Source organism: Cenococcum geophilum (genome assembly GCF_001692895.1).
Source record: "Cenococcum geophilum 1.58 unplaced genomic scaffold K441scaffold_42, whole genome shotgun sequence".
Classification (NCBI taxonomy): Eukaryota; Fungi; Ascomycota; class Dothideomycetes; order Gloniales; family Gloniaceae; genus Cenococcum; species Cenococcum geophilum.
This window is the reverse complement of record NW_027137600.1, coordinates 1,240,519-1,266,338: the sequence shown is the minus strand read 5'-3', so window position 1 is coordinate 1,266,338 and position 25,820 is coordinate 1,240,519. Positions and strand designations below refer to the sequence as shown.

The window sequence follows — 25,820 nt, the reverse complement described above, 5'->3', positions numbered from 1 at the left end:
AGTTAGCAGAAGTCTACACCACCACCTAAATTAATTAGGCGTAGCGCTCTTAGCAAGGATCTAACTAATTAAATAACTTTAACCGGCGGTTAAAGTTCTATAAGATCTTAACTTCTTTAAATTTCCCTCTTAACCTAACCTTTAACTTATATATGTAGAGTATTTATATTAACAAACGTCTCTAGTGCCTTATTTAGGTTTACCTTTATTATCACATCTACTAGGTTATTTTAGCTATTAATCCATTAGATCTTAAAGAGTTTTTAATACTTATAGGACTACTAAAGTGCCATAATATCGATTATAAGACGCTTCTCCTTTATAGTACTAAGCTTAACTAAACACTTATAGAGGGAATATAAGTCGGTGTATATAATTATAGGGATAGCGGGAAGTTTAAGCCGGTCTATAATTATCTTAAGGGTAGTTCCAATTGCAATTACTATATTAACTCCGTTAACCATTCTATATATCTCTAACGCTAGAACGCTTTAAGTAACGCGCTTACTCTTAGTTAAGCTCTAATAGATAAAGTTGCCGTAGATTATAAAGTTATTCTCTTTAGTAGATTTATTCGCAATAATAATCTTATATCCTAGCTAGGAGCTAAAATCTTTATTATTTATAAATAATTCATTAATAAATACAAAAAGCTTAGCGGTAGAAAGGTTAATAGGCATATAGAGTAGTCCCCTATTAAGATAGTTTATTTACTAAAAAAGACGCTTATTTAGGGTAAGAATATTATCCTTAGTTAATTCCTGGTGTTAAGCGGCAATAGAGAGATTAAAGGAAGCCTTAGGTTAACAGATAGAAGCCACATAAGCTCTATAAGCGCATTGCTCCATATATCCTTACTTTAGAAAATTAACATTAATAACGTTAATCTTTTTACCTTAACCCTTCTGGCGTAGAGTAATAGAGCCCTTATTTAGGGAGAGGATATATTTATTAAAGAGTAATAGTATTACTAAGTTAAGTCTTTCCTTTAGCTTTGCTATAAGGTTTACCTTTACTAGCTTATCTTCTTTAAGAGCTAAGAATTAGTTGTCTCCTAAGATAATTATATCATCTATTTATATACCGACGATTCTAAATAGAGTTCCCGTAGTTATAATAAGGAAGCAGGGATTAAATATAAAAGTAGTTATTAAAAGCTTCTCCTTATGGTGCTTACTATAGGTAGCCCACTAATAAGTTCCTACCTTTGCGATTCTATATAATGGCTTAAGTACAACTATAATCGTATCCTTAGGATATTAGTGGCGAATTTGCTCTAGAAGGTATACTAGTATTAAGCGCTAAAGGCGCGTCTCTAATTAGGTATAGGCCTAAGTAATATCTTATAGGTAAACCGCCATCCTATTCTTTATTAAGGAGGGAGCTAGCGTAATAATAACTTATTAACTAGCTTATTAAATTATAGAGGATTGCGTAAGGATTACTTCCTTACCGTTATTGTTATAACCTTAAATAACTAGCCTTAACTTCTTAAATAGGGTATTAGTAGCTTTACCTTTAATCTTATTAACCATTCTTAACTTAAATATGCGGACTCCATTAAACTTAGTAGGGTCGTATTTCTTAAATTTAAAGACTCCTCTTATAATAAGACCGTCGATCTCCTACTTATTAGATACTTAGAAAGGAGCTCCTAAAGTTATAATACGGCCTTCCTTTTAGAGCTATTTTACAAGTTTAAAGTTAGCCTTCTCTTTAGCTNTTATAAAGGCNATTAATAGTTTATCTCTATTCTTAATAGCNGTAANAAATTGCTCTTTNAAATTAATAAGATATTAGCAATTTTATAATCCCTTTAGGCGACCTCTACCGCGTTATAGTTGCGGTACGTCTACTATAATTATATTAGAATCGCCTTCGCCTTCTAGAGCACGTTAATCGTGGTTCTCCTCTAGGGTATCCTCTAGGGCATCCTATAAAGGCTTAGAGCTATTATCCCTATAGTAGGGCTTAATAACAGTTAAGCGGAATTAAGTAGGTCTATAGGGCATCTAAAGAGTATAAGTTTAACTATTAATTATAATAAGTTTATATAGGCCTAACCATCCTCCCTTTTTACGCTATACGTGTACCTCCAATTAGAGTGGCAGATTAAGCGTAGTTAAGGTATTTAGGCCATTTCTTATTCCTAGTACGTTATTAACCTAGCGCGTAGCGTAGAGACGTCGCACCTCCTTCATTGCCTTGTAAATAGCCTCAGCTTATTACACAATAGAGGGAGATAGTAGAGAATCGTTAATTATTCAAGGGTAGGCGCTAAAGACTAGTAATATAGGTACGAGCCTATCTAGGCTAGTAGTATCGTTAATAGCCTTAACAGCTATCTATAGAATAAGCTCTTTACTAGCACCCTCTAGTTTTAAAGAAATAATCTTATATACGCGGCGTAATAGCGTATAATATTATTCTACTTTTTTAATACTATTATATGCCTTAACGGGGACTTCCTTAACCTTAATTATTATTGCCTTTACCTGTTATTAAAACTCTATAAATAAGAAGTTCTTTCCTATATTATAAATAATTTAATTAGGGGGTTCTAGGTAGACATTAATCTAGTATAATTAAAGAGTATCCTATGCGTTCCTAGCTAATATATCTGTCGGTATCACCCGGGGGGTACTGCAATTGCAATATAAGGTAACAGGTTCTTTTATTCATTCGTGTCTTCCGTAGAGGATTATAAGGATCGCGGTGCCTAAATAGGGGGCTGATAAGTCACCGTAAGGATGACTAATCAGAGACATNACCACGTAACCTCTACTNGTATAGACACTGGCGACATTTATAAAAAGGAAAGAAGGTAAGAAAGTATAAAGGAGTAGTATATAGGTCGACAGGTGCTCGGGGTAGTAATCGCGGATGTTTTGGGTATTGCGAATATTGCAGACGTTGCGGATATCGTTACGGATATTGCGGATATCGCTACGGATATTGCGGATATCGCTACGGATATTGCGGATATTGCGGTGGAAACAGGTAGGCGCGTACAAGGTGTTACCGGGGTATCAACCGAGCATTTGTAGTCCTATCCATCGTCATTAAAATGATAGTTAAGGAAGTCGATATCGACAGTAAGGTTGGGAGGGTCCTTGTCGTCACAAAGGTAAGTGGCGCTCTTGCCCTTATCGTTGCTACTCTTATTGCCAACGTTATCGCGCCTTGCTGTACTAGGCTCCGTACCAGGCTCTATGCTACCGGTGAGGCCATAGGTAAAGGCATCGTTGTTTATAGACGTGACTATATTCTTAGCGGTTTTAATTGGTATTGGTCCGTTTGAAGTCATAAAGTGCTTAATACCATAGTCGTCGTAGAAGAAATTGCCGCTAGTGGTAGTCGGAACTATGTCCTTGTTGAAGTCGTTGTCGATATCGTTATCCGCGAGGTACTGGTGGACGCGTCTTTTGAATCCTTCTCTTGCTTCGTCACGTTCTTCCTTAGTGTGCCTAGTTGATCAATAGTCTCCTTTCTTACACACGAAGCACGTCCTGGCGTTATTGCTGTAACGATTATTTGATGAACTTGGTCGAGACGTCGGTCGGTGGTAGCGACGGTCAGTAAAGAATACGTCTGTAGGCTGTAAGTACGCATTAGCGGGTTGTCCTATGGTACTATTGATCTTCTCATAAGTGACAATTGANGATNGTAGGCTGTTCATGAGGCCAGTGAGTGTGGCAGGTGGGTTNGAGCAAGCTGCCTGGCAAGCAGCGACATCTTGACAAGCGACGATAAGCTTGTTATGTAGGAAATCGTCGTTACGGAGGTTAGCGTNAAGACCATGCTGTAGATGACGGAGGTCGTTGAGCAGTAGCTGTAGACAGTCCGCTGTAGACTTGCTTTCATTTTTCATTATTACTGTCTTAAGAGTAATAGCATTCNACTTTGTNAGAATTCCACGCTTGTATTCCGGTCCTTNAAAATGGTTACGTACGGCATTACAGATGCTGTNAAAGGTGGTGTAGGTTGCCTTGTTCTCGTAGTAGAAGTNAAGAGNAATACCACGTAGCATCGTCGGAAAGCCTTTAATCTTTGCCTCTTGCGGTATACCAACTNTGTCACAAAGGTCGTTGAAGATCGTAAGCTTGCGGTNGAAGTTGTCATCCTCTCCGCTGTATTTGCTTTCCTCCGTGTACATCTTTGCTAGGGTTGCTAAGTCTCTGCCGTAGTTGACGGCGGTTGTGACTTTTGTAGGAGCTGTGACGTTTGTAGGGGGAGTCGTGACGTTNGTAGAGGGAGCCGTGACGTTCGTAGGGGGAGCCGTGACGTCCGTAGGCGAGGGAGGCTCGGCCGTAGGGAGGTCATTTGAGACAGCTGGGGTTGGGGCAGATGACGTTAAGGGGGTTGATGAACGTAATTTAAGANGACGGTTAATAACATACGAATTGAAGGATCCTTCGTTGTCGATGTATAGTTGAATTTCTGNATNTGACCATTCCGTACGGTCGTCCTCGTGAGCGACGTCGTANAGTGCTTGTGGTACTGACTTGCTTTTCTTGTNAAAGACCNATACCCCATTGCGTNGGAGTAGTTGTTTGAGTCCCTTAAGTGTAAGCCTGTTGGCGTCTTTAAATGTCTGTACCTNAAAATTATCAAAGTCCTCTTGGTATGATTCCCATAGGCTTTTGTNCTTAAAGTTGTACTNAGTATACTNATTGATTTTGAACTTAATATAGCTGGTAATATCTTCTGCGGTGGTCTCATTAGTTAAGGTAATTCCGTTGCCCCAGTTTGGACGTTGGGTTCCTGTGTTAGATATAATTGACTGGCGTAGATCGTGGTGTAGGTCGTAGTGTAGGTAGGGGTGCTGCTAACGCTGCTAGGTGTACTGGCGCTTAGTAAAGAGGTCGTACTGGGTGTTGATTTGTGTGGTGGACGCGAAACCGAACGAAGCCTTGGTAGGAGTCGGTTCTTCTTAGCAAACGCGACGTGATCGACGGCCTTGGTAGGAGCGATCGCGTGTGTCTCTCGAGTGGTTGTTTTGCGTGGTGGACGCGAACCGAACGAAGCCTTGGTAGGAGTCGGTTCTTTGAGTTCCCAGAGCCTATACCGGAAGGGTTCTCCTTAGCAAACGCGACACGATCGACGGGCCTTGGTAGGAGCGATCGCGTGTTGTCTCTCTTCGTAATAACACCTAGCTGATCTGTGATATCACTGATCAGTGTCGGTATTACCTGGGGGGTACTGCAATTGCAATATAAGGTAACAGGTTCTTTTATTTATTTGTGTCTTCCGCAGAGGATCATAAGGATCGCGGTGCCTAAATAGGGGGCTGATAAGTCACCGTAAGGATGACTAATTAGAGACATGACCACGTAACCTCTACTCGTACAGACAATATCTTTTAAAAAGCGTGCGGCTTAAAAGGAGGTTAAAAAGTTAACAACTTAGAGTATTAGCTTACCGCTAAGATATATAACATCTATAATAATACAGAAGTTAAAGTTATAGTTATCTTTAAGAGTAAACTTAAATCGGCCAGGGGACTTCTAGTTTATTTAGTAGTAGTAGCAGTACTTTATAAAATATTTAATTACCTTAACCTTAACTTTATAACCTATTTACTAAAGGACCCTAAGCAATTAGTAAATAGATAGGTGGCTAAAATAATGGTGTAGTTAACGTAACTCTAACTTAGTTAGGTGGCTTTAAGCAACACTCCTTTCTAGCTATTAAAGGAGCAATTAAGGGTAACCCTACTTGCGTATAACAGGCACCCAATTATCTCCCTAGATAAGCATATTCTTAAGGTTATTAAGCTTAACACCTAATTTATTTATATCTTAGATATAGAATAGGAACGGGGTATTTGCGGGGATAATATAGAAAGTAATATATCCTAATAGGGTTTAGACCTTAATTGTGCCAAAAGAGATTATAGTACCCTTACTAAAGCAAATTATATATTAGCCTACTGTTAATTAGTTAATTTAAATAGAGCTATTAAGCTGCTAAAGAGCTTAAACTTAAGGCTTTCCTACTATAGATACTCCTGCGGCTCTAGTATCTAGTATAATGCCATAGAAGATATTCGCTAAGTATCTATTATTAAAAGAAAACGCGGAACTTTCCTTTAGCTTATTAAAGATATCTAACTTTATAATAGAATAGAGCGTAAATTAGTTATTAAGGATAGTAACGGTTTATATACCATTTACCTTACTATACTTAGTAAAGTATTAGTTAGGAGAGTAGTCCTTAATTTCTATATCCATAAGGAGCTATTCGGCCTCATTAACCTTACCCTTAAGATCTTCTTCGCCTTTATATTAAACCAAGAAGTTTTAGAAGTAGGCTATAGTAACCTCTTAGTTTCTAACATTTTGTGCGCTTTAGTAAAACCTATTATATGCCTCCTTTCGTCTATTAAGAGGGTGTCTAGTTAACTAGCAATTTAGCTTCTTATAAACGTAGCACTTCTTCTAATAATTACTCCAAAGTGAACCTCTACAAGGACCTCTATAATTACCTTATAGTCGACGTTAATTATACCCTTTACCATATCCCCTACTATATCTACTATATATTTAATTAGTCTAGTTATAATTATATTAGTTAGCCGGGTTAATTAAGGTAGGTTAGAGTTAGGTATTAAATTACTATACTTCTTAAGAGCATAGAGCGGTGCTAATAGAGGATCTTAATTAAGTATACACTCCTTTATAAGTACTTATAGGGTTAAAAAAAGCAAGATTACATTCTTTAATACCTCGGCATGCGCTAATGACTTAATCGCGTAGGCTAAGGTCCTCTTAATATAATTTAGATAAACTACGCTAAATTATCTAAAGTTAATTAAAGAGCTTTTAAAGACAATTAAGCTAAGAGACACCTAGGTTCATAGCAATAATTCTTAGAAAGGTAGTCTCTCTCCACTCTAATATATATTACTACTTATTCTCTTCTATTTTAAAGTAGTATCTTATCTTATATATTATTTGGTTAAAATTATATCCTTTTCCTGCTAAATAATTATAATAGAAGGTACTGGCGCGGCCCTTAAGTATAACGGAATAGGCGTTATAATATTAGTTAGGTTCTAGTCTAACCTTCTAGTAATAGTTATAGAAGATACGCAGCTTTAAATTAAGGATGTTATACAGTTCCCCGCTAAACTTCTTCTCCTAGTCCGTATAGAGCTTTGTAAGCTCTATAAGCATTTTTAAGATACCTCTAAGTAGTATTAGACCACATTAAAATTACATTAGAGATTAAGGTAGGGATTGCTTTATAGGCTATAGTAAAGATATAGGGCTTAGTAGAACATAGCGTGGTACCTAATCTTCCTGTGGTAAAGTTTAAAGGTTATTAAATCGTAAAGCAAGGGGATCTTGCGCTTGCTCTTAAGGGGTAGTAGTTAATATTACTAGTTGAATTAGTAGATCCTAGGGAGCTAGAGATAGAGGTAGAAGCAATAAATACGGAATGTAAGAACTTATGCCTAGAGCAATGGAATTAGAGCGCGTCTCTATTAGCGTATTATTTAGATTCTATTATAAATTAAGCTTCCTCTTAGTATATAGTTAGTGCTTAACCTCTTATAGAGTCTATTCGTGCTCTTTTTTTACATTAATAACTTACTCCTAGATATTATCTTTAATGGCACCCCCATCTATAGAGATAAATACTCTATTCTCCTAAAGGAAGTTACGGAAGTCTTATATAATATCCTTCTTCGCGAGAGCCTATATTTCCTTTATCTATCTAATAAAGTCCTCCTTTATATAACACTATAGCTCAGTATTATTGTATTCGCTATCTATATAGTATACTATACAGTATACTAAGAATCCATTTAGGTCCTATTCCTTGGCGTTTATAGAGTTAATGTCTATATCCTATATCTCTAGGTTAATACTTTTCTCGTACTTCTTTAGGTAGGTTAACGCTATAGTAGGTATAGAATTAACGGGGTATCATACATCGAAGGTAGGTAGGGTTTTTAGCTTTATAGAATCTCGTAGGTTTACTATTAAAAGGTAGGCAATTAAGATGTTATTAACGCGTTTTAGACGTTAACTTTAGGACCATAGGTTTAGTAATACTTCTAACCTAAAGTACTTAACTAAATCTTTATATGCGTAGTTGTTTAACGCGTTTTAGACATTAATTTTAGGACTATAGGTTTAGTAACACTTCTAACCTAAAGTACTTAACTAAATCTTCATAAATATGGTTATTCTATATAATAGACGCAACTTGGTATCTCCTAGTACTTAGTAATACTTCTGTTACTAGTTTTCCGTAAGTCTAAGGTAGCACAGTATCGCCGGGATCCATTCTATATAAGCGCATATAGCACCCCTATACGAGACTATCTCTTCTATTTAAAAACCTAGCTGCTCTATAGTTAACTGTGTATTTAACCACTAATTAGTATTAGAAACATAGGGTGACTCACCAATAACAACTACTTAAGTAGGGTTACAGTAATGTTGGTTAATTCTTTTTTTGATAGGAATAAGGAAAGGGGTGAGGAACTTAAGGCCACGTCGACACGTGACGGCAATATGCTTCATGCGACGGCAACTTGCCTCATTCCCGACAGTAGTAGTTACTATAGATAAGATATTTAAAGCTTAAGAAGTCTTAATTACTTATTATTGTGGAATAAACTAAGCCTTATTTTTAGGTGTTGGATAAGGCTCTACAATAAAATTTGTATAAGGAAATCCCTTAATATTACGCAAATCTTAGATATATTACTGTACTATAACCATACACAATTAAAGCTTTATATATTTAATATAGCCTCTTTACTCTACTATCTATATTACCTATAAGTAGCTAGTTATATAATAGCTTTATAGTGGCATAGTAAAGGTCAGCTACTAAGCCGTTTTATTTTATACGTACGGTCGCAAAAATCTAACTACCCTTTTACTGTGCCACTATAAAGCTATTATATAACTAGCTATTTATAAATAACGTAGATAGTAAAGTAAAGAGGCTATATTAGAGATATAGAGCTTTAATTGCATATAGTTGTGATATAGTTAGGGGTAGTTGTTAATTTTAATCAATTTTGGTAAAGGAGCGCGTGCTAAGACATTTTATAGTGTGCAAATACTTCTGCACGTAAGAATATATGTATTGCGCGTGCATATAGGGGGGGTAACACTAGAGCTGTTATAGACTATATGTTGACAATAAGGCGCGTTTAATGTGGAAATGGGCTATCTCACGGTTTTGCACGTAAGGTTGGGTGCAAAAATTGGGGATCTGCATGCCAAGGATTCTCATTCGTTTTGCAACAAACAAATCAGATTCCCGGGGGCGCACTACGCGGGCATGCCCTCCCTGCTAGTACTTCCAGCTAGTGCTTATATTGCCACATCGCCACATTAAAACAATTCAGTATTAATACTTCGTTATTCCTCCTCTACGTACCCCCTAACTTCCTCCTTCGTTATAGGAAACCTCTGTTATCTTCTCCCCCTTAACAGCCTCCAGATATTCTTAATTGGGTTTAAATTAGGGAAATTCGCCGGCGAACAAGATTTGGTATTTTAGGATATAAGATACAAGTCTCTTGCTCTCCCCCTGTTATTGTATTATCTTTCTATCTGGTGGCTTCTGTATGCATTTATAATACGAAGAATTATACTTTGTTTGGCCTAAACCCATGCCAGCGCTAGCAGGGAGGGCGGCAGCCCGCTCAGGTTACCCCCTTGTACTGCTCCTTATCCAACGGATTCTCCACCGAGAGTCTGTGAGCTTATGGTCCTAGCTTTAGTGGTAGCTCAAAGTTTTGCCGCAATCTTGCCTCATCTTGCCTCACTGCCATACCCTACATACTTCTTTACATCTAATTATCTCCAAAATACTACGAGGTAAAAGCTCCTTATCTTCTCTATTGCCTCCACGTTGTGGCAATATCGTAGCTTTATTATATAAGAAGTTAGATATAGGCAGCAGTCAGTTTTAAAATCCTATCGCAATCTTGCCTCACTGCCATACCTTGAGGAACTTCCAGTACTCGAAGAACCGACTCAATCGTCAGTAACGACTGTCAATCCTAGGAAGTCAAAAGTCACGGAGCTTGACGCGGACGAGAAAGAGGAACTTGCAATACAGCGAATCGACTACAAGAGCGACCTCAGCACCTTCAAGAAGCAGGAGTCAGCGATTGACGCCTTGCGATTTCAAATACAAAGCACGGTCTCTCGAACCCATCCTATACACACGTTTAAATGCAACACCACCTGCGACATGCTCACCTCGCTCAAGCAACGGGTGCTCCGGCTGACGACGCCCGAAAGCTTCAAGTCGCCACTCAGTATACACAGCTGAAAGAGGCGCCAAAGAACCAGAACTACGAGACTTGGCTGCAAGAGTGGGAGAAGGTGTATACTGAGTGCAAGGAGTTGAGTCTGCCGGAGGTAGACGGTGATCGATCGGTAGAAGACTTCGTATATGCAGTCGAACCAATCACCCCGAGCTGGTCGGAATATTGGAAGAACGGATTTCAAATACTTAAGAGGAAGAAGGAGAGGCTCCCTAGCTTCTTCGAACTAGTCGAAATATACCGAAACTACCGGAGCTTGGAGCTTGCCCGGAAAGGCGAGACCCCGCAGGGATCCTATGCAGTTACCTTCGAGGGAGAGTCAACTGAGTCATCAAAGGAAGACAGCAAGATGGAGCCAAGGGTGCCATGCGTATGCGGTGGGCCTCACCCCTACTACGATTGTTGGTATCTAAATGAGGTCAATCGACCGAGCTGGTGGAAACCGACCGAGTCAGTTCAGAAAACAGTCGATCAGAAGATCGCTGATGCGTCACCAGAACTGAAGGCTAAAATAGACAGAGCACGGAGGCAAGCTCCGCAGGACAAGAAGCCGGAGGACGTCGACAAGAGGCCGAATGGGAACTTAGCTGTTCACCAAGTAAGAACTACAACCTCCGACTACGATCTTCGGGACAGTGTAATCCTAGGCTTAGGAACCACACTACACATCATCAACGACCGAGCAAGGTTCGTCGGCGATATCCGTCCGAGCACGGAGCTTATATATGCAGGCTCTCGACTGGAGCCAATCAAAGGCTTTGGAACAGCCAAGGTCACGATTAATACACCTGAAGGAAAGGAGACGATCACGCTCTCGAATGCAGCGTATATACCGAGCTTTCATACGAGCCTGGTCTGTCTTCAAAAGCTTAATGAACATGGAGTCTTTTGGGACAATGAGAACAACCTACTATACTATGGCAATCGACAGACGTACGCCTATTGCGGTTGGCACAGCAATCTGTCAACCCTTGAATATCACGAACTGAAACAGAGAACCTCCGACGAGGCCTCATTTGCAAAGAAGCTTCTGGTGGATTAGAAGGCAGATGGGAATAGACTGAACCGATTTTGAAAGGGCCAACGACGGTCGAATGTACGGCTCGAATGAATGAGGTAGAGACTGTCGCTTAGAAGACGGCGTCTACCCAAACGATTATTACGAAATGGCGACGACTCTAAAGCTTGGATAGCTGTCGAAGGAATTACTAAGGAATATACGCCTCCGAATATGCAGGACCAGAACGGATCTGCCGAACGTTCTGGGGAGGTGATTATAACGAAGGCTCAATGCACGCGAATAAAGGCCCGTCTACCAAATGGTATTCCTCGCAAGAAGAAGCTGGAGCCGAGAGCCTCTATAGCCTTCGACGCTCACCACTACTTTGGTATAACAACTTTACAAAGACACTGACTGCCTTTGGCCTGAAGCCTATCAAAGGCGAGCCATGCCTCCACTACAACGATTGGCTGATAGTCTTCTTCTATGTTGATGATATCACGGCTGTATGCAGCCGAGAGAACCTACCTGGGCTCAAGGCCCTCAAGGAAAAGCTAATGAAGAAGTTCAAGAAAGGAAGGATCAAGATAAAATGGACGCCTACACTCAACATGGCTGTAGACGGCTTGACGAAGGCTCTGACACGTCAAAAAGGACGAGGCGTTCGTTCGACAATTGAACCTCGTTGATATCCAGGATCCAATCTAATTCAATTTGGACGATTTTTAGGCAAAGTAACTATCTGGAAGATTTGACTCAAAATCAAATTGGCTATATTGACTTTTGCTCTACTTTCTATTCATCTGCTCAGTCAATACTGGGGGGTGTTGACCTAGATCGGATTTGCTTACCCTGTTTCAGTTGCCTACCACCTTATGACTCACCGCCCTGTTTCTTGCCATCTTACCTACACCTTGACTCGGTCACCGACTCAGTCACCCCTTCCTTATGTATATAGAGAGCTTCTAGAGCCAGCTTCAATCGACAGAGTTCTTATGAGTGGCTTGTCCGTCCGACAGTTTACCACTATGTCTCATCACCTGTTTCTCTTGCCTGCACCTACCTCATGTATATAGAAAGCTTCTAGAGCCAGCTTAAATCGACAGTTCTCATTCTGAATTGTCCGGTCAACAGCATCTTTCGGGATTTGGTCGAGGGTAGTAGATGAAATGTATTTACGTTAGGAATGTCTTATGATGGGGGATTATTGATATGTCACATTTGAATACATGTCGCCCTCGCGAAGCTGCGTAACACAAGGCATTCCCCTGCATCTAAGATGGCAGAAACAGAGCCACTCATCGGTCCTTGGAGATGCTACTTACTTCCTTCTCCCTCAGATACTAATGCCCATACTTACTCTACTATTACTAGCCCTAAACAAATCATGGCTATGAAGCATCCACTATCTCGGCGTAGTCTGGTTAATCTACCGTCTTTATGTTTCTGGATATATGTTTCCCCCAAGCGAGGGTTTCATAGCACAACTAGCCAAAGGGGTTCTCACATAGGCAGGCTGCTTCCACTTCCTCTCCATCCCAAGCCTAGAGCACCTCTACCTCCCGTGGGCCCTGCACCAAAGAGGCAAGTGTCCTCGACTTACACCTGCTTTAAGAGCTAACAAGCGCGTCAAGAAGGCCCAAGACCAAGCCAACGAATACTCTCACACCGTTAGCTCGAGCAGGACTTGTTGCTGATAGGGTCCGCACTAGGGTCACTTCAACATCCTTAATAACCAAGGAAGAGATACGTATACTAGCTCGCGTGTACAGACTCGCAGTGGTGATTATGCAAATCGAGCTTGACAGGCAGCGTGTCGATCGCAGTTCCTCCACTTGGTACAACAGAAACAGCATTGTTAGGAGTGGGCTAGAAGCTGATGCTTTACTATCCGAGCCAATAATGACCGAAGAAGACCGAAGGGTATTTGCGCGTATGGCTGGGGGTGTAAAGACCGAGGCGTTTGGACTATTGGGTAGGATAGTTATTGTAATTTCAGCGTTTATCGTCCAAAAGGTATTTTCTTTTTACATGGCGCTGCATTTCTAAAAATTCAAATGGGCTTGGCCTTATGATGCAGGGTACATCTTGAGTACAGGGAGAAACCCGAAAGAATGAGGTGTCGGCCTGGCGTTTGATCACTACAACGCACCTATATCAAGCTTAGATCAGGGGTGCATATGACTCATCCAATTCGTGTACTTAATGAGGCTCCAGAGCCTCTCGCAATAAACCAGAGTTCTCATTCTTGATCGTCTTGCTCGACGGGTGGTTCTTCCCTTTAGTAATAACAGAGGTATCGAACGGACGATCAAGAATGAGAACTCTCTTATTGAAATGAAGTTTTGGGGCCTCCATATATAGGTGGTGAAAGGCTGACGACGAGGCTGATGACGAAAATCGTAATCGCCACTCGGTCGACAAGAGGGATTATAGTAGACGAGTGCTCTCAGTGTAAATCCTAACTAACGTGTCAAAAGGCTTCTCTGCGCAAGATCGTTTAGTTTACGGGCCGGTGGAGAACATGAAGTATGATGGAAGCAAGAATGCAACAAAAGATTATTGTAAATCACTCAATCGACTGACCTAGCAGGTACCATTATAATGGCAGCGATATCTCCCACGCGCGTACGGCTAAACCTCCGAAAATCTACCACCAACTTGCTCGTAGCGAGCTATCGAGCTCCGGGGACACTGCTTTCACGGGTTCCACATTGACTGAGACGCGGTCGTTGAGCCCTCATTAACCCCCGAAGGATTTTAATAAAGAAATAAGTACAGTCCCGCATAAGCCTCATTGCGTTGCAACAGCACACTGATACTATTTACTATTTCTCAAAGTCAATCTTATTTGTAGCCCTCAATATGACTACCACGCCTTACGGGAGCACAATCCCGTGGGCTGAGCCAAGCTGGTGAGCATTCTACATTCGTCCAGGCCCCCGAAACTAGCTCTATTCTTCTTGCAAAGATCGCAAAATATTAACAATTCTAAAGGTATACTGGCCGCCCGTCTCCATATTACAAGGATGGCCACTGAAGGCTCGGCGACTACGTCCGAAAATGGTCTGAGGAGGTAGATACTTTCATTATTCCTTCACTTCCTCTCCTCTTTCGGCCGCGGGTCTCTGCTTCAATAGCCTTCTCACTCCAAATCTCCACAAAACTGACGCACTCCAAGCACTTCGCTGGAAAGACTGAAGAATGGGAGGCGGCCGGCAAAATCCCCGACGAAGTGTACCAAGAGTGTGCTAAAACCGGTCTGCTAGTCCCAATCGCTGCGGGAAAGTCAATTCCGCCAGAATGGGTACCCTATTATTGCCAGGATTAAGGCTGAGGAGTGGGACGGGTTCCATGATTTTGTGCTGTGGGATGAACTGGTTAGAGGAGGAGGGACGCAAGCTTGTTTATCGGATTGGTAGGTTAATGTTCAGCCCGTTTGTCAAGGAGTGAGAAAGCGACGAAAGAATGCTAATGAGCATTGCGCCATAGACTGTAGGAGCGCCACCTTTGAGGGCATTTGCAAGTCCAGCGCTTCAGGCAAAGCATGTGTACTTCCTCTTAGATTGTTCATAGCAGTTTTGCCCCGAGGAGTATCTCAGACCTCTACAGGGTCATTCCCGAAATACTCAGTGGCCAAAAGAAGATCTGCCTCGCAGTTACTGAGCCGTCCTGTGGCTCCGACGTCCGCAACTTGACTACCGCGGCTGAAAGACACCCGATGGTAAGCACTATATCGTGAATGGTGAGAAGAAGATAAGTCCATCCCTCCATGACAGCGCTTGCACGAATGCTGATAATTACCTACTGGATCACTAACGGCATGTTCTCTGACTACTTCATGGTAAGCCCTTCTCCCTAGCTACTTCTCCATTTGCAGTCACCCTGACCTTGTCTTCTTAAGACGGCAGTCCGTACCGGCGGCCCCGGCGCCCAAGGCATTTCCATGATCTTGATACCGCGCCTCCCAGGCCTAAAAACGCGCCCCATCTCCGCCGGTGCCGGGAGGCTAAGCTCAACCACTTACGTGACTTTCGAAGACGTCAAAGTGCCCGCCGAGTATCTTATCGGCGCCGAAGGCGCAGGGTTTCGGCAGACAATGGTGAATTTCAACCACGAGCGACTGTGGATTGTGTTTCAGGCACTTCGTGGGTGCAGGACAAGCATGCAAGATGTGATGGCCTAGGCGCAGAAGCGTAAGGCGTTTGGGCAGAGATTGATTGATCAGCCCGTGGTCAGGTATAAGTTTGGGAATATGGCCTGGCAGGTCGAGGCGCTGCAGGCGTGGACGGAGCAGGTCGTTTATGAGCTGGAGCATTTGAGTGCAGCAGATGGTGTGTATTTCTTATGAACTGCCTGACTATATGGAGTTGCTAACGATGAATCTGGGTACAGGAGTGAGACTCTTAGGTGGGGTGGCTGCGCTTCTAAAGGTTGAAGGTGGCATTGTTGGCAAGTATGTTGCCAACGAGTGCGTGAAGATCATGGGAGGGTAAGTATTTCTTGAAACTTAGTCCCGTGATACCGGTATTGATATTTCCAAACTCGGTCTCACAAGAACTGGCCAAGGTGCCCGCGTTGAACCCTTTTTTCGAAGCACGCCCAAATTGATTGTTCCAGGTAAGGCGATGAGCTCTTATTGTAGGACACAGCAGTTTCTGACTCTTTGATGGGCGGCCCTGAAGACGTGTTAATTGACCTTGGTGTCCGAGAGGCTCTTAAGCTGAGCAGGCAAGCAGAAAAGGCAAAGGTAAAACTGTGATTAAGATGCCTAAATTTGGCTGGAGGATTAACAGATCAGCCCATTAAGATTGCTTGGAACGAGTTGGCCTATGGAAGTAGAGCTACGGGGGTGCCGCAAAATGAAGAACTGTAAATAGATGTTATACTGCTAATTTATTTTACATACCGACTCAAATACGTCCAAGACTCAGGAAATGCCACATGCTGAGCTTAGGGTATTGCACCGCCTCAATACGAGATCGCCAGGTCTGAGCTCGTACAAAAACCGTGTGGCTCTTACAGAGAGTAATTTAAATTTGAAGGATATCTTTTGTTCAAATAAAATCAAATGTGTCTCCACTCTTATCCCCTAGCATGCTTCCCACCCGCTTTGTGCCCACCACTCTCTCGAGGCGCAGTCCATCCCATTTAGAAAACATGGCCCTTACTCCAGCTTCGGTTGGGTCAACTTTCCCTTCACTGATGGTAGCGCCAAGATATCCACCAACGAGCTCCTGATAAAAGATTGGGTTGTCTGGCAGACCGTACATAATGACATGCTTCACACCCTTGATGTGATATCTTCTGAAATGATGAGCTCTGCTAGTATAAAGAAGAACTGAGTGGCGGCCAGTCAAGAAGTGAGAACGGGCACGGCGAACCTCAGGGAGCTTGACGTATTCAGAGATGGCGCCGAAAGATATATTCTGGGTAGTCTGCGAAGTGGTAAAATAGTTTCGGACACGAACAAAGTCGAGATACGACGGTATGAATATCAAAATACCTTGGCCGCCTTCAGGTGGTTTAGGGTACCTGTTTAAAGATGGTATGACTGTTGTCGTGAAGTATTTGAACCGCGCTTCAGGGTCATTTGTTGGCAATGGAGATTCGTAACGGGAGAAAGTCTGCTTGACTTGCAAGCCGATTTCCATGATTGCACCCTCATGTTCGTGCTGGAACTTGATTTTGCCAGCTACATTTCGCATATTTTTTGAAAATAGATTGTTGAGCTCTGGTGTTAGGTACGCAGACAATATAATCGTTTGGCGAAGATATACAGCGTTTCCGTCTAAGTACCAGCTACGCACTCTGCTGAAGTCGCATCCATGAGCATCCTTAGGCTGTAGGTTGAGATGACTGAAGACGTATTCTACATGCTCCCAGTTCTGCATGAGCATCGCATCGGCTTGGTCCAAAATCACGACTTCGATAGAACTGAGGAAATCGTAATCTTGTTTTTTAGGGTCCCCAGACTCGATTGCTCTCCGTAGGCCGAGGGGGCTTGCAAAAATGATGTCTGAGTTGTAGAATTTCGAGAAATACTTGACTGTCTTCCTCGTGAATTTCATGCCCAAACGAAATTCGTTGTCACCATCACCGTCGAATAACTCTCGGAAATCCTCAGGTTTGTCATCCGAGAACTTGTCTTCAGCCTGCGCGAATGTATCGTGGAATCGCTTTTTGTTCTCCTGCTGCTCAAATTCACACAAGGATGTGATTGCGTCCACTACTCTCACACATGATTGTTTGGTCTCTAAAAGCATAAGGATCTTGGGACGAGTGAAACCTTGGTCACGGTACTCTATATCTTCCCCTTCCTGTTCTCTAGCAGCTCGAGTGTTATTCTTTATCACCCGATCCCTGGTTTTGAATAAGTGATTCAATGCATGGAGACAGGTGATCTGGCGAAGACGCTCGGCATTTTTAACGGACCTGGCCCCAAAGAGAACATCCTGGTAGTCAAAGATATGGGGCACAATTGCTTGCTCCAGGTTGTCAAATTCTCCTACGACCTCATGAGCTGTCGAAAACAGCCGATTCTTCAGTTTCAAATCTTTCGTAGATTTGGCTTTTCGTTTCACAGAGCCTTTCTGCTCACCGCCAGGTGTATAGGCCAGGCATTTCCCGGAATTTGCTGTTAGCATCCTCTGGCTAGACCAGTCATTTGCAGCAATGGCCTTTAACCTCCTTAAAAGTTCGTTCTCATCCGTATTCGCGAAATGTACTTCAAACGGATCAGAGGAATCCTCATCGCCCTCAACGTCCTCCATCTCTACAGGTCCAGCAACCTCTTCTTCTGCATCCGCCGCACCTGGTTCGGCATCATCAATCTCTTCTGAGTGTAGAGGCATTTCATGAATTTCCTGTCCTTTTATTAGAGCGTGTTCAAGTTTCCTTCGCTTCCTTCGAGGCCTCTCCTGTGCTGCTGAGTCCTGGAAAGATTGGAGGAGGGCATTGTAAGGTCGGATGGTTGGCTGAGGAACCTCGTCATCTTCTGATGTAGTCTCGTCTGGGGAGTCCGAGGGAGCCTCAGCATCCGATTCATGAATATATTTCTCAGAAGAATCTCTGCACCCGTTAGCAATGCAAATACTTTAACATGCATCTCGATAACCTACTCATCGTGCGGCATTGGTTCCTCAATTCTAGCCGTTGGAAAATCATCTCTCTTCCCATTTCTTGAACCAGATCCTAACCCTCCTCTCCCACGACCACGACCACGGCCTCTGAAACCTCCTCCTCGCATTGGCGCCATAGTGGTGTATCGACGCCCAGCACGAAACCTCCGAACTTTTTTCGACGAGGATCTGAGGCGGTGAGGGGCAGAAATCTTTGGCGAGGAAATTCCACACAACGCCAAGCGTCACCAACCGCAACAATATCAGAGACACAAGCTTCCTTCTACCCTTCTACTCACCGCCTCAAAGCCTGCCAACAGCGCTGAACGTCCTGAAAAGCGCTGCCCAGCATGGCGGACACCGATTCCTTCCTCCATCTCGCTCGGCCGCTCGGCCCAGCGCCCGTGGGAGCGCAACCCTCCACTGCCCCACTAAGTGTCGTTATACAGCCTCAGGTACGCCAATCTGTCCTCGTTCACCTGTGGACGATGCTAATTTGCTATCTAGGCTATATTTTCTATTCTCGACCACTCCCTGCGCCGCAACCCGGACCAGGAGCGTGTGATTGGCACACTGCTTGGCACCCGCACCGAAGACGGTACCGAAGTCGAGATCCGCAACTGCTACGCGGTGCCGCACACGGAGACCGCCGAGCAGGTCGAGGTCGACATGGACTACCAGAAGCAGATGCTGGCGCTGCACCTACGTGCGAACCCGCGCGAGGTACTGGTCGGCTGGTACGCGACCAGCGCCGAGCTCAACACGTTTTCTGCGCTTATCCAGAACTTCTACGGCCAGCAGGGCGATGGCACGTGGCCGCATCCTGCGGTGCATTTGACTGTCAGCACGGTGCCGGGCCAGGATATCGAGGCCAGGACGTACATCTCTGCGCCTGTTGGTGTGACGGCGGAACGTGCGGCGGATAGCTGTCTTTTTATTCCGGTGCCGTATGAGATCAAGTATGGCGAGGCGGAGAAGAGCGGACTGGAGCTGATTTCCGGGGCGAAAGATCAAGAGGACAGGACACAAGGAATTCTCACTGATATTGAGAGTCTGGAGAGGGCTATACAGCACGTCCTGGATATGCTGGAGCGGGTGTCCAATTATGTGAACAACGTTCTAGATGAAGAGGCGGAGCCGAGCAGTGCGCTCGGCCAGTTCTTGATGAATGCATTAAGTTTGGCGCCGAAGGTGGATCCGGCGGATATTGAGCGAGATTTGTGAGTTCTGCCTCGGCATATCCGTCTTTTACACATTGCATTTCCCATCCTTCTATGTTGCCGCGGAGTTAAATTCTAATTATGCATAGCAACAACCACATCCAGGACGTCCTTGTAGTCTCCTACCTCGCAAACACCATACGCACGCAAATCGATCTCTCCAACAGGTTAGCCACCGCAGCGCTCACGCTAGGCACCGGAGATGCTCTTACAGGCACAGGGGGAGGCAGTGGAGACGGTGGGCAGAAGGGAGGGCAGGGAGAGAGGCGGGGCAAAGGACGGGGTGGCCAGAATCGATCGAATGAGTCATGAAATGTTATGAGGATTGGATCAGCATGTTGAAACAGAATTACGGATTGCATGTTTAAACAGAATTACGGATTGCATGTTTTACGGGCGAAAAAGCTCTGGTGTTTAATTTGGTTGGGGGTAAAACTCATGGGGATCAGAACTTGGGTTGTGAGATTGCTCCCATGTAAAGTAACTACGGAGCTGGTGTAAGCCTGCGGGACCAATGTCTCCAGGAAAACTCTCTAGAGAGTCATCGAAGGTTCATAGACCTCCGCTTACCACCCAGTGGCGCTATATCTGATACGAGTGTTCCACAACGCCCTAAAATGCTCCCTCAGCCCAGACTCCAAGCAATGCCGCTCAATTTCCCGCATCAAAACACAAACTACCTCCCGCCAGCACTACTAGCTACAGTGCTAGCAGCATCCCCCTTCCACACCTTCTGCTTTTTTCTCTTTTCTCCCCCGGCCCCCTCCGCCGCCCCCTTTCCGCCCGCATCTCCTTCCCCTGCCCCTGCATCTTTCCCTTTTGCCTTCTCCGTCTTCTCTCCCTCTTTCCCTAGAACACCCTCATCCGTATCGAATGCTTTCCGTTTCGCTTTAAATTCCTTCTCTAGATTCAACAGATCTGTAACACGTCCGAGCTTCTTGGGATCACGCCGTAGCATGAACTTGAAGTCGTCGACTTTTATCTTGGCACGGCGGCTGTAGGAGGCACAAGCGGTGGCTTCGTCATGAACTTGAAGTCGTCGACTTTTATCTTGGCACGGCGGCTGTAGGAGGCACAAGCGGTGGCTTCGTCATGAACTTGAAGTCGTCGACTTTTATCTTGGCACGGCGGCTGTAGGAGGCACAAGCGGTGGCTTCGTGGCAAGTTTCGATTATGAAGCTATGGAGGAAGTTAGATTGGCAACAGGTGAGAGAGAAGGTTCGGGGAGGGAAGGAGGACGTACTCTGTCACGATCTCGTCGAGCACTTTGACGGTTTCGGGTAGCGGGTCGCGATCATCGCCAAAGGCTACGAGGTATGCCTCTACTGGTGGGATATTAGCGATGGCTTTCAGGTACGGATTTATTCTTCTGAGTAGGGTATGGTTTCGTGAAGTGGAGAGCGTACAGTCGGACGTGGGGAACTGTTGGCCCTTCTGGCGCATGCGCATGCGTGGTTCTGTCATGACTAACTAAAGAAGCTGCTGCAGCTTGAGAGGAGCAACAAGATGCGCTGGTTCGTAGGAAGAGTGGAGCTGAGGTTTGCTGTTGAGAGAGCGTCTGTCTTCAAGATGACGGCTTTTCGATGCCTTATCTCGAGACCTTAAATTATGCCATGAGAAATGAACGACGAGTGGTTCCAATGCACTGAAAGTGGTAAGAGTAGCGCGTAATGTAGATTCGGTATCCTGAGTAACGTTCAGAACGGATACTCGTACTGGTCCAAGATCGTCACTCCGCAGTCCACCACCGGCACCGCGATTTTTCCGAACATCGCATGCGACAGCCACCGTAGTCTTGACAGGTTGACGTTTACTGCACCTTTCGCTCTCCTTTCGGAAATACTAGGAGTGTACCATAACTAAGACCTGACAAAGTCTCTTTTGATTCCACTTCATGCCTTGAAATAATCCAAGAGGCCACATTCACACTGAACTCGAACGCTTGAGCGCTGGGGCCACCATGGTACTATGCCTACTTCCAAATGTCCCCGAGGAAGAATGCAAATGCTAACTTCTAGATTTTTTTCAGACAGCTCTCTTCAACTTCCAGTCCCTCCTCCTCGCCATCCTCTTATTGTGCGCCGCTTGTTATCCTTCCTTCTCCACCGATTCCGTTAACTAATATAGCATAGAATCTGCACGTCCTCCTACGCACACTATGTCTTCCCTGGGATAATGGACCGGAATAAGGATGGGTAAGCTCGAAATTTCAGTCCTCCGGTTCATTTACGTTTTGATATTCTGAGATCTTGTGGCTCGATTACGTTTGTGGAACAATGCGCTGATGGATACACCACAGTGTTTTCGGCATATTCTGGAAGTGCGCGCGGATAGGTGAGCGGTTGAGTCCGTATGTGAGTATCTGCTGCGTGTTAATGGCGGTAAGTTTTGTTTGGGTATAAAACCACAGGGGAAATAGAAGGCTGATATAACGGAACCAGATCTCAATATTCATGGGACAGTAAAAAAGGAATGGTGGATGTGAGTGGATTGCTGTAAAATTATTGAGCATAGGCGTTACCGGAGCATTGGTAGAGCGAAGGCTTTCTTTATAAGACGAGTATGTTCAATGAAATCGTAGGCAGTGAAAACAGAGTAGCAATGTCACAATCGCATCAATTTTCAAGTCCTGGGCGTGTTATGAGAGTGATTAAGATGGTCAGTACTAGACTAATATATATACAATGTTTTCCTTTTTCGGCCTCCACTCACCTTCCTGCCCCATACCCAAAACTAACCCAGCCAGCGTGCCTTAACAACCTATGAATACACTTCCAGCCCGCCCCTAAAATAGGCAAACAGATCAAGAGAAGAGAGTTTGAAGGAGTAACATAGCCACCCACCCAACCATCCAGCCAGCCGGAAATTTCAATCACTAGACCATCCCATACCCACCCCATCCGTTTACACCATACCATAATGAGAGAAAGAGAAATAGACGTGCAAGCCTCCCTCCCAGAATTTCTATAACACCCGTTCGGCTAAAGGAAAAGACTGCAATGCCATGCCGATGACCGCATCGAAGGCGTAAAAGCTCCAATAAAACACAATCTTTTAGATAGCAAAGTAGAAAGGGAGAGATAGAGATAGAGAGAGAGAAAGTTTAGTAACTCAGCCATGGCACTACTGATCATTTCTTGGGCACAACACTCTTACTACTATGAACTCCATTCAAAACTGTCAAAGGTTTATCTCTTCCTTGACGGCCCCGCCTTTTCGAACCCAACCATGCCTTTCCGTCTATCTCCCTCGCCCTCAACATCACTCGCATACTCCACGATAACGTCGTCGTCCAAGACAAAATCGCCATCTCGATCAAGCTGCGGCACCGATCTCGCATCAGCATCATCTTCATCATCGTCATCATCATGATCGCTCATGAGACCGGGATTTGACTCCACAGTGTTTGGGCTCAGATCGACAGGCGATTCAGGGACATTGCGATCACCATTACCAGCCATGCCATTGACGCTAACTGAAGGCGGATACAAGGCGGTACGCGGCAGACGCACGGGGTCAAGCCGACCTTTTTTGCTACTGGGTCTTACCGGTGTCTTGCCATTCGTAGCAGCGCTTGCAGGAAGTCGGGCGAGTTGCTGGGACGTGGCAGCCTTAGAATCACGGTGGACAGGCGTTTGGACGGTTGAATCGCGTTCCTCGTCGTCAGAAGTCTCAAGGCTATCGAGATCAATGGGAGTACGAGCTGTTTCGACAATTTGCTTGTAGTTGCCTGAGAACCCGCGTTTTTGAAGGAGCGCATTCATGTAAGGTGTCTGAGGAGACGAGATAAATGGAACCTTGGATATACCTGGCGAGATTGCTTCGGGAACAAGAGCCGCTGGGATAGCCGAGGTGGAAAGACCAGGGGTTTTCGACTGTGATGTCGGTGCTGGTATTGGCCGAGGTGGGACATTCTTAGCAGGTCCGGTAGCATTTGATCGAATGAGCGGGTGGACAAAACCGGGAGTAGAAGAACCAGAGAGGCCGACTGTAGGCGTAGCAGTATTAGCAGGCGTGGAATCGTTAGGTGGCAGAATAGAGCCGAGTTCATTGGTATCAACTGGTACACCGCACGCGATAGCAGCTGCATCGTGACTCTTAAACACTTGATTGTGCTTGATACGACAGTGGTTAAGAAACCCTTGCGTGTTGGAAAAGTTGCTGTGCTTGCAAGCTGCACAGTACAGTCGAACCCATTGTCCATCCGTGGAACGCTTGTGCAGCAGAGGATCCTGCTTCTGCACAGGCGCTGGATTTTCACCGAGCGCCTGAAATTTCAACGTACCGGCAGAAGTCCGTGAAGATCGGGATTTGCCGGCAGTCGGATATTCCGCAAAGCTTCCACGTGTTGTCCGCCCCTCGCCTGCTCCGGAGTAACTCTGCCCATGACCGAAACCCGATTGTTGAGGTACGGAGTCAAATTTCGGATCCGGAATCAACCACTTAGCATAATGCCGAGTGTAAGGACCGTCTGTTACTCCCCAAGGTGCAGGGTGCGTTGGCTGTGTGAAACCACTCCGTGGCTTTAGTGCAGGGCCAACACCGTTGCTAACATTTTCGGAAAACGACTCAGTTCCCGGATACGGGATCAGCTGGCAACGTCTTAACTGTTCCAAGGCAACCTGGCACTTGCCGAGCTCCTGTTCTATGAGGCGCAACTCGTTATGCTTAAGCAAGATCTCATAATTAAACTGGGCTTCGATAGCTTGTTGAAGTTGCGAAAGAGGCGTTCCCATAGCGACTGTGTTGTTATTAATAGGCGCCGTGTCAGGTGAAGTGCTAGAAGGATGTGGGCTTTCAGTGAATTTAGTCTTGATGATGCCTTCCTCGAGTGTTTCCCCAGTCATTGGCAAGCTTGACTTTCCTCGAAGTGCCGGTGCGCCGGTGTCCTCTTGGGCTTTCACAGGTTCGGAGACTTCAGGCGCGATCCCGTCAACAATATGTGGGCGGCCGGAATCTCCAACATCTATCACAGCAGGCTTTACTTCGCCGCGCGCGCATTTCCACTTCTTCACTATGTGCGCATTATGCGGGTTCGAGGGCTCTGGGCTATCTGTCCTCTTTCTCTTAAGCTTATTCAGCAGTGGGATCTCGACGACAGGAACGTGGCGAGGCTTGTGGAAGGCTGACTTCTCCATGATCTTGTCGCCTGGTGGCTCGGAGCTCCACGGGAGGCGAAACATGGACTGCATGATGAGGAAAACGGTTGCCTAGACGAAGCAGCGATCATCTGTAATAGCGGCTATTCCAGTGTAGTGAATCGTGGGAAAGCTATGCCGCGCCGCGCCGCAGAGTAGTGACGTCGACGGGAAGGGTGTCGGCAGTGTTCGCTTTGCGATAGCGAAAGCTAAAAGGGTGGGAGATTAAAGGAAGTATTCATTAAAGGTAAAAAAAAGGAGTGGAAGAAGAGAAGGTTCGTTACGGCAGTGCGTAGGTGGAGGGCTTCAGTATGTGGAAGACAAACGGGACGGCTAGATAAGCCAGAATAGCAGGTTCCAGAAGGATTATGTAATTTATAAATCGTGAATCGGAAAGTGGAAGACTCGTTGTAGCTCTGTCTTGAAGAAAAATACGGTCGCAAGTGTTGTGCGTGGAGGGAGGGGTTGTGGTGGCGGGTGGGAGTATGTTGGCGCGCGGTGGTGATGAAAGGTTGGAGTTGAGGACGGGGGCGATGAGCCTTTCGGAAGATGGGCTCGCCTCAATTTGGGACTATGCCAAAAATAATCCGCTACTGACGCAGCAGCATGGATTCCCGCCTTGGCTCCCCGTCTGCTGCCCATCATTGGCCCTTACTGGGCTGGCTCCTGCGCGGGCGCCCTGTTGTACCATTCTCGAAGGCCCACGGAATGCTACCTTGGCGGTGATAGCATGTTGCCTGCCTCGAAAGCCTCACGAGTTGCAGATATCCGCACCGCAGCGGTGTTTCTTATGCCTTTTTCAACCGTCTTACCAATATCTGGGGCAATGTATGTGATATGACCGCAGACCTAGTCGCCCACTCGAGCTTAATGGCCGTCTGACTGGCATGTTATGCTTGAGTGATAGCGGGTGAATTGGTTCTCCAAGCGACTTCCCCTGTTCCTAGGCGGCGTATCAGGCTCCCACACACAGAGTCGTCAGATGCCAATTCGGACCCCCAACAAACGGACTTGACATGCGCAGGTTTCAGGCGA

General features: G+C 44.9%; 6 protein-coding genes across 6 annotated transcripts; 3 read left to right on the top strand and 3 right to left on the bottom strand.

The window, feature by feature from the left end:
• Positions 1-14,171: 14,171 nt before the first annotated feature.
• K441DRAFT_707426 (acyl-CoA dehydrogenase NM domain-like protein) lies at positions 14,172-16,068 on the top strand (the record flags this gene model as incomplete). Its single annotated transcript, XM_067653721.1, has 11 exons — positions 14,172-14,221; positions 14,349-14,382; positions 14,488-14,594; positions 14,632-14,686; positions 14,799-14,851; positions 14,919-15,030; positions 15,211-15,438; positions 15,493-15,640; positions 15,702-15,798; positions 15,865-15,926; positions 15,959-16,068. The coding sequence occupies 11 exons, from the start codon at positions 14,172-14,174 to the stop codon at positions 16,066-16,068; spliced, it is 1,056 nt and encodes a 351-aa protein (XP_067500543.1).
• A 48-nt stretch (positions 16,069-16,116) lies between these two features.
• K441DRAFT_616852 (digestive-organ expansion factor) lies at positions 16,117-18,606 on the bottom strand. Its single transcript, XM_067645763.1, has 2 exons — positions 18,428-18,606; positions 16,117-18,377 (listed from the first exon to the last, which is right to left on the bottom strand). Exons 1-2 carry the CDS (start codon positions 18,562-18,564, stop codon positions 16,364-16,366), a joined length of 2,151 nt encoding a protein of 716 aa, XP_067500542.1. The 5' UTR covers positions 18,565-18,606; the 3' UTR covers positions 16,117-16,363.
• Positions 18,607-18,777: 171 nt separating this feature from the next.
• On the top strand, positions 18,778-19,959 carry K441DRAFT_576607 (eukaryotic translation initiation factor 3 subunit F; the record flags this gene model as incomplete). The annotated part of the gene is made up of 3 exons (XM_067644203.1): positions 18,778-18,882; positions 18,935-19,647; positions 19,737-19,959. The coding sequence occupies 3 exons, from the start codon at positions 18,778-18,780 to the stop codon at positions 19,957-19,959; spliced, it is 1,041 nt and encodes a 346-aa protein (XP_067500541.1).
• Positions 19,960-20,323: 364 nt separating this feature from the next.
• Positions 20,324-21,349, bottom strand: K441DRAFT_616846 (TFIID-18kDa-domain-containing protein; the record flags this gene model as incomplete). Its single annotated transcript, XM_067645762.1, has 4 exons — positions 21,054-21,349; positions 20,891-20,972; positions 20,792-20,826; positions 20,324-20,664 (listed from the first exon to the last, which is right to left on the bottom strand). The coding sequence occupies exons 1-4, from the start codon at positions 21,109-21,111 to the stop codon at positions 20,324-20,326; spliced, it is 516 nt and encodes a 171-aa protein (XP_067500540.1). The 5' UTR covers positions 21,112-21,349.
• Positions 21,350-21,433: 84 nt separating this feature from the next.
• K441DRAFT_665302 (S-adenosylmethionine-dependent methyltransferase) lies at positions 21,434-22,281 on the top strand. The gene is made up of 5 exons (XM_067649479.1): positions 21,434-21,610; positions 21,677-21,723; positions 21,780-21,842; positions 21,947-22,028; positions 22,089-22,281. Exons 1-5 carry the CDS (start codon positions 21,608-21,610, stop codon positions 22,110-22,112), a joined length of 219 nt encoding a protein of 72 aa, XP_067500539.1. The 5' UTR covers positions 21,434-21,607; the 3' UTR covers positions 22,113-22,281.
• A 554-nt stretch (positions 22,282-22,835) lies between these two features.
• K441DRAFT_616838 (uncharacterized protein) lies at positions 22,836-25,292 on the bottom strand (the record flags this gene model as incomplete). Its single annotated transcript, XM_067645761.1, has 2 exons — positions 23,510-25,292; positions 22,836-23,455 (listed from the first exon to the last, which is right to left on the bottom strand). Exons 1-2 carry the CDS (start codon positions 24,837-24,839, stop codon positions 22,836-22,838), a joined length of 1,950 nt encoding a protein of 649 aa, XP_067500538.1. The 5' UTR covers positions 24,840-25,292.
• Positions 25,293-25,820: the final 528 nt, after the last annotated feature.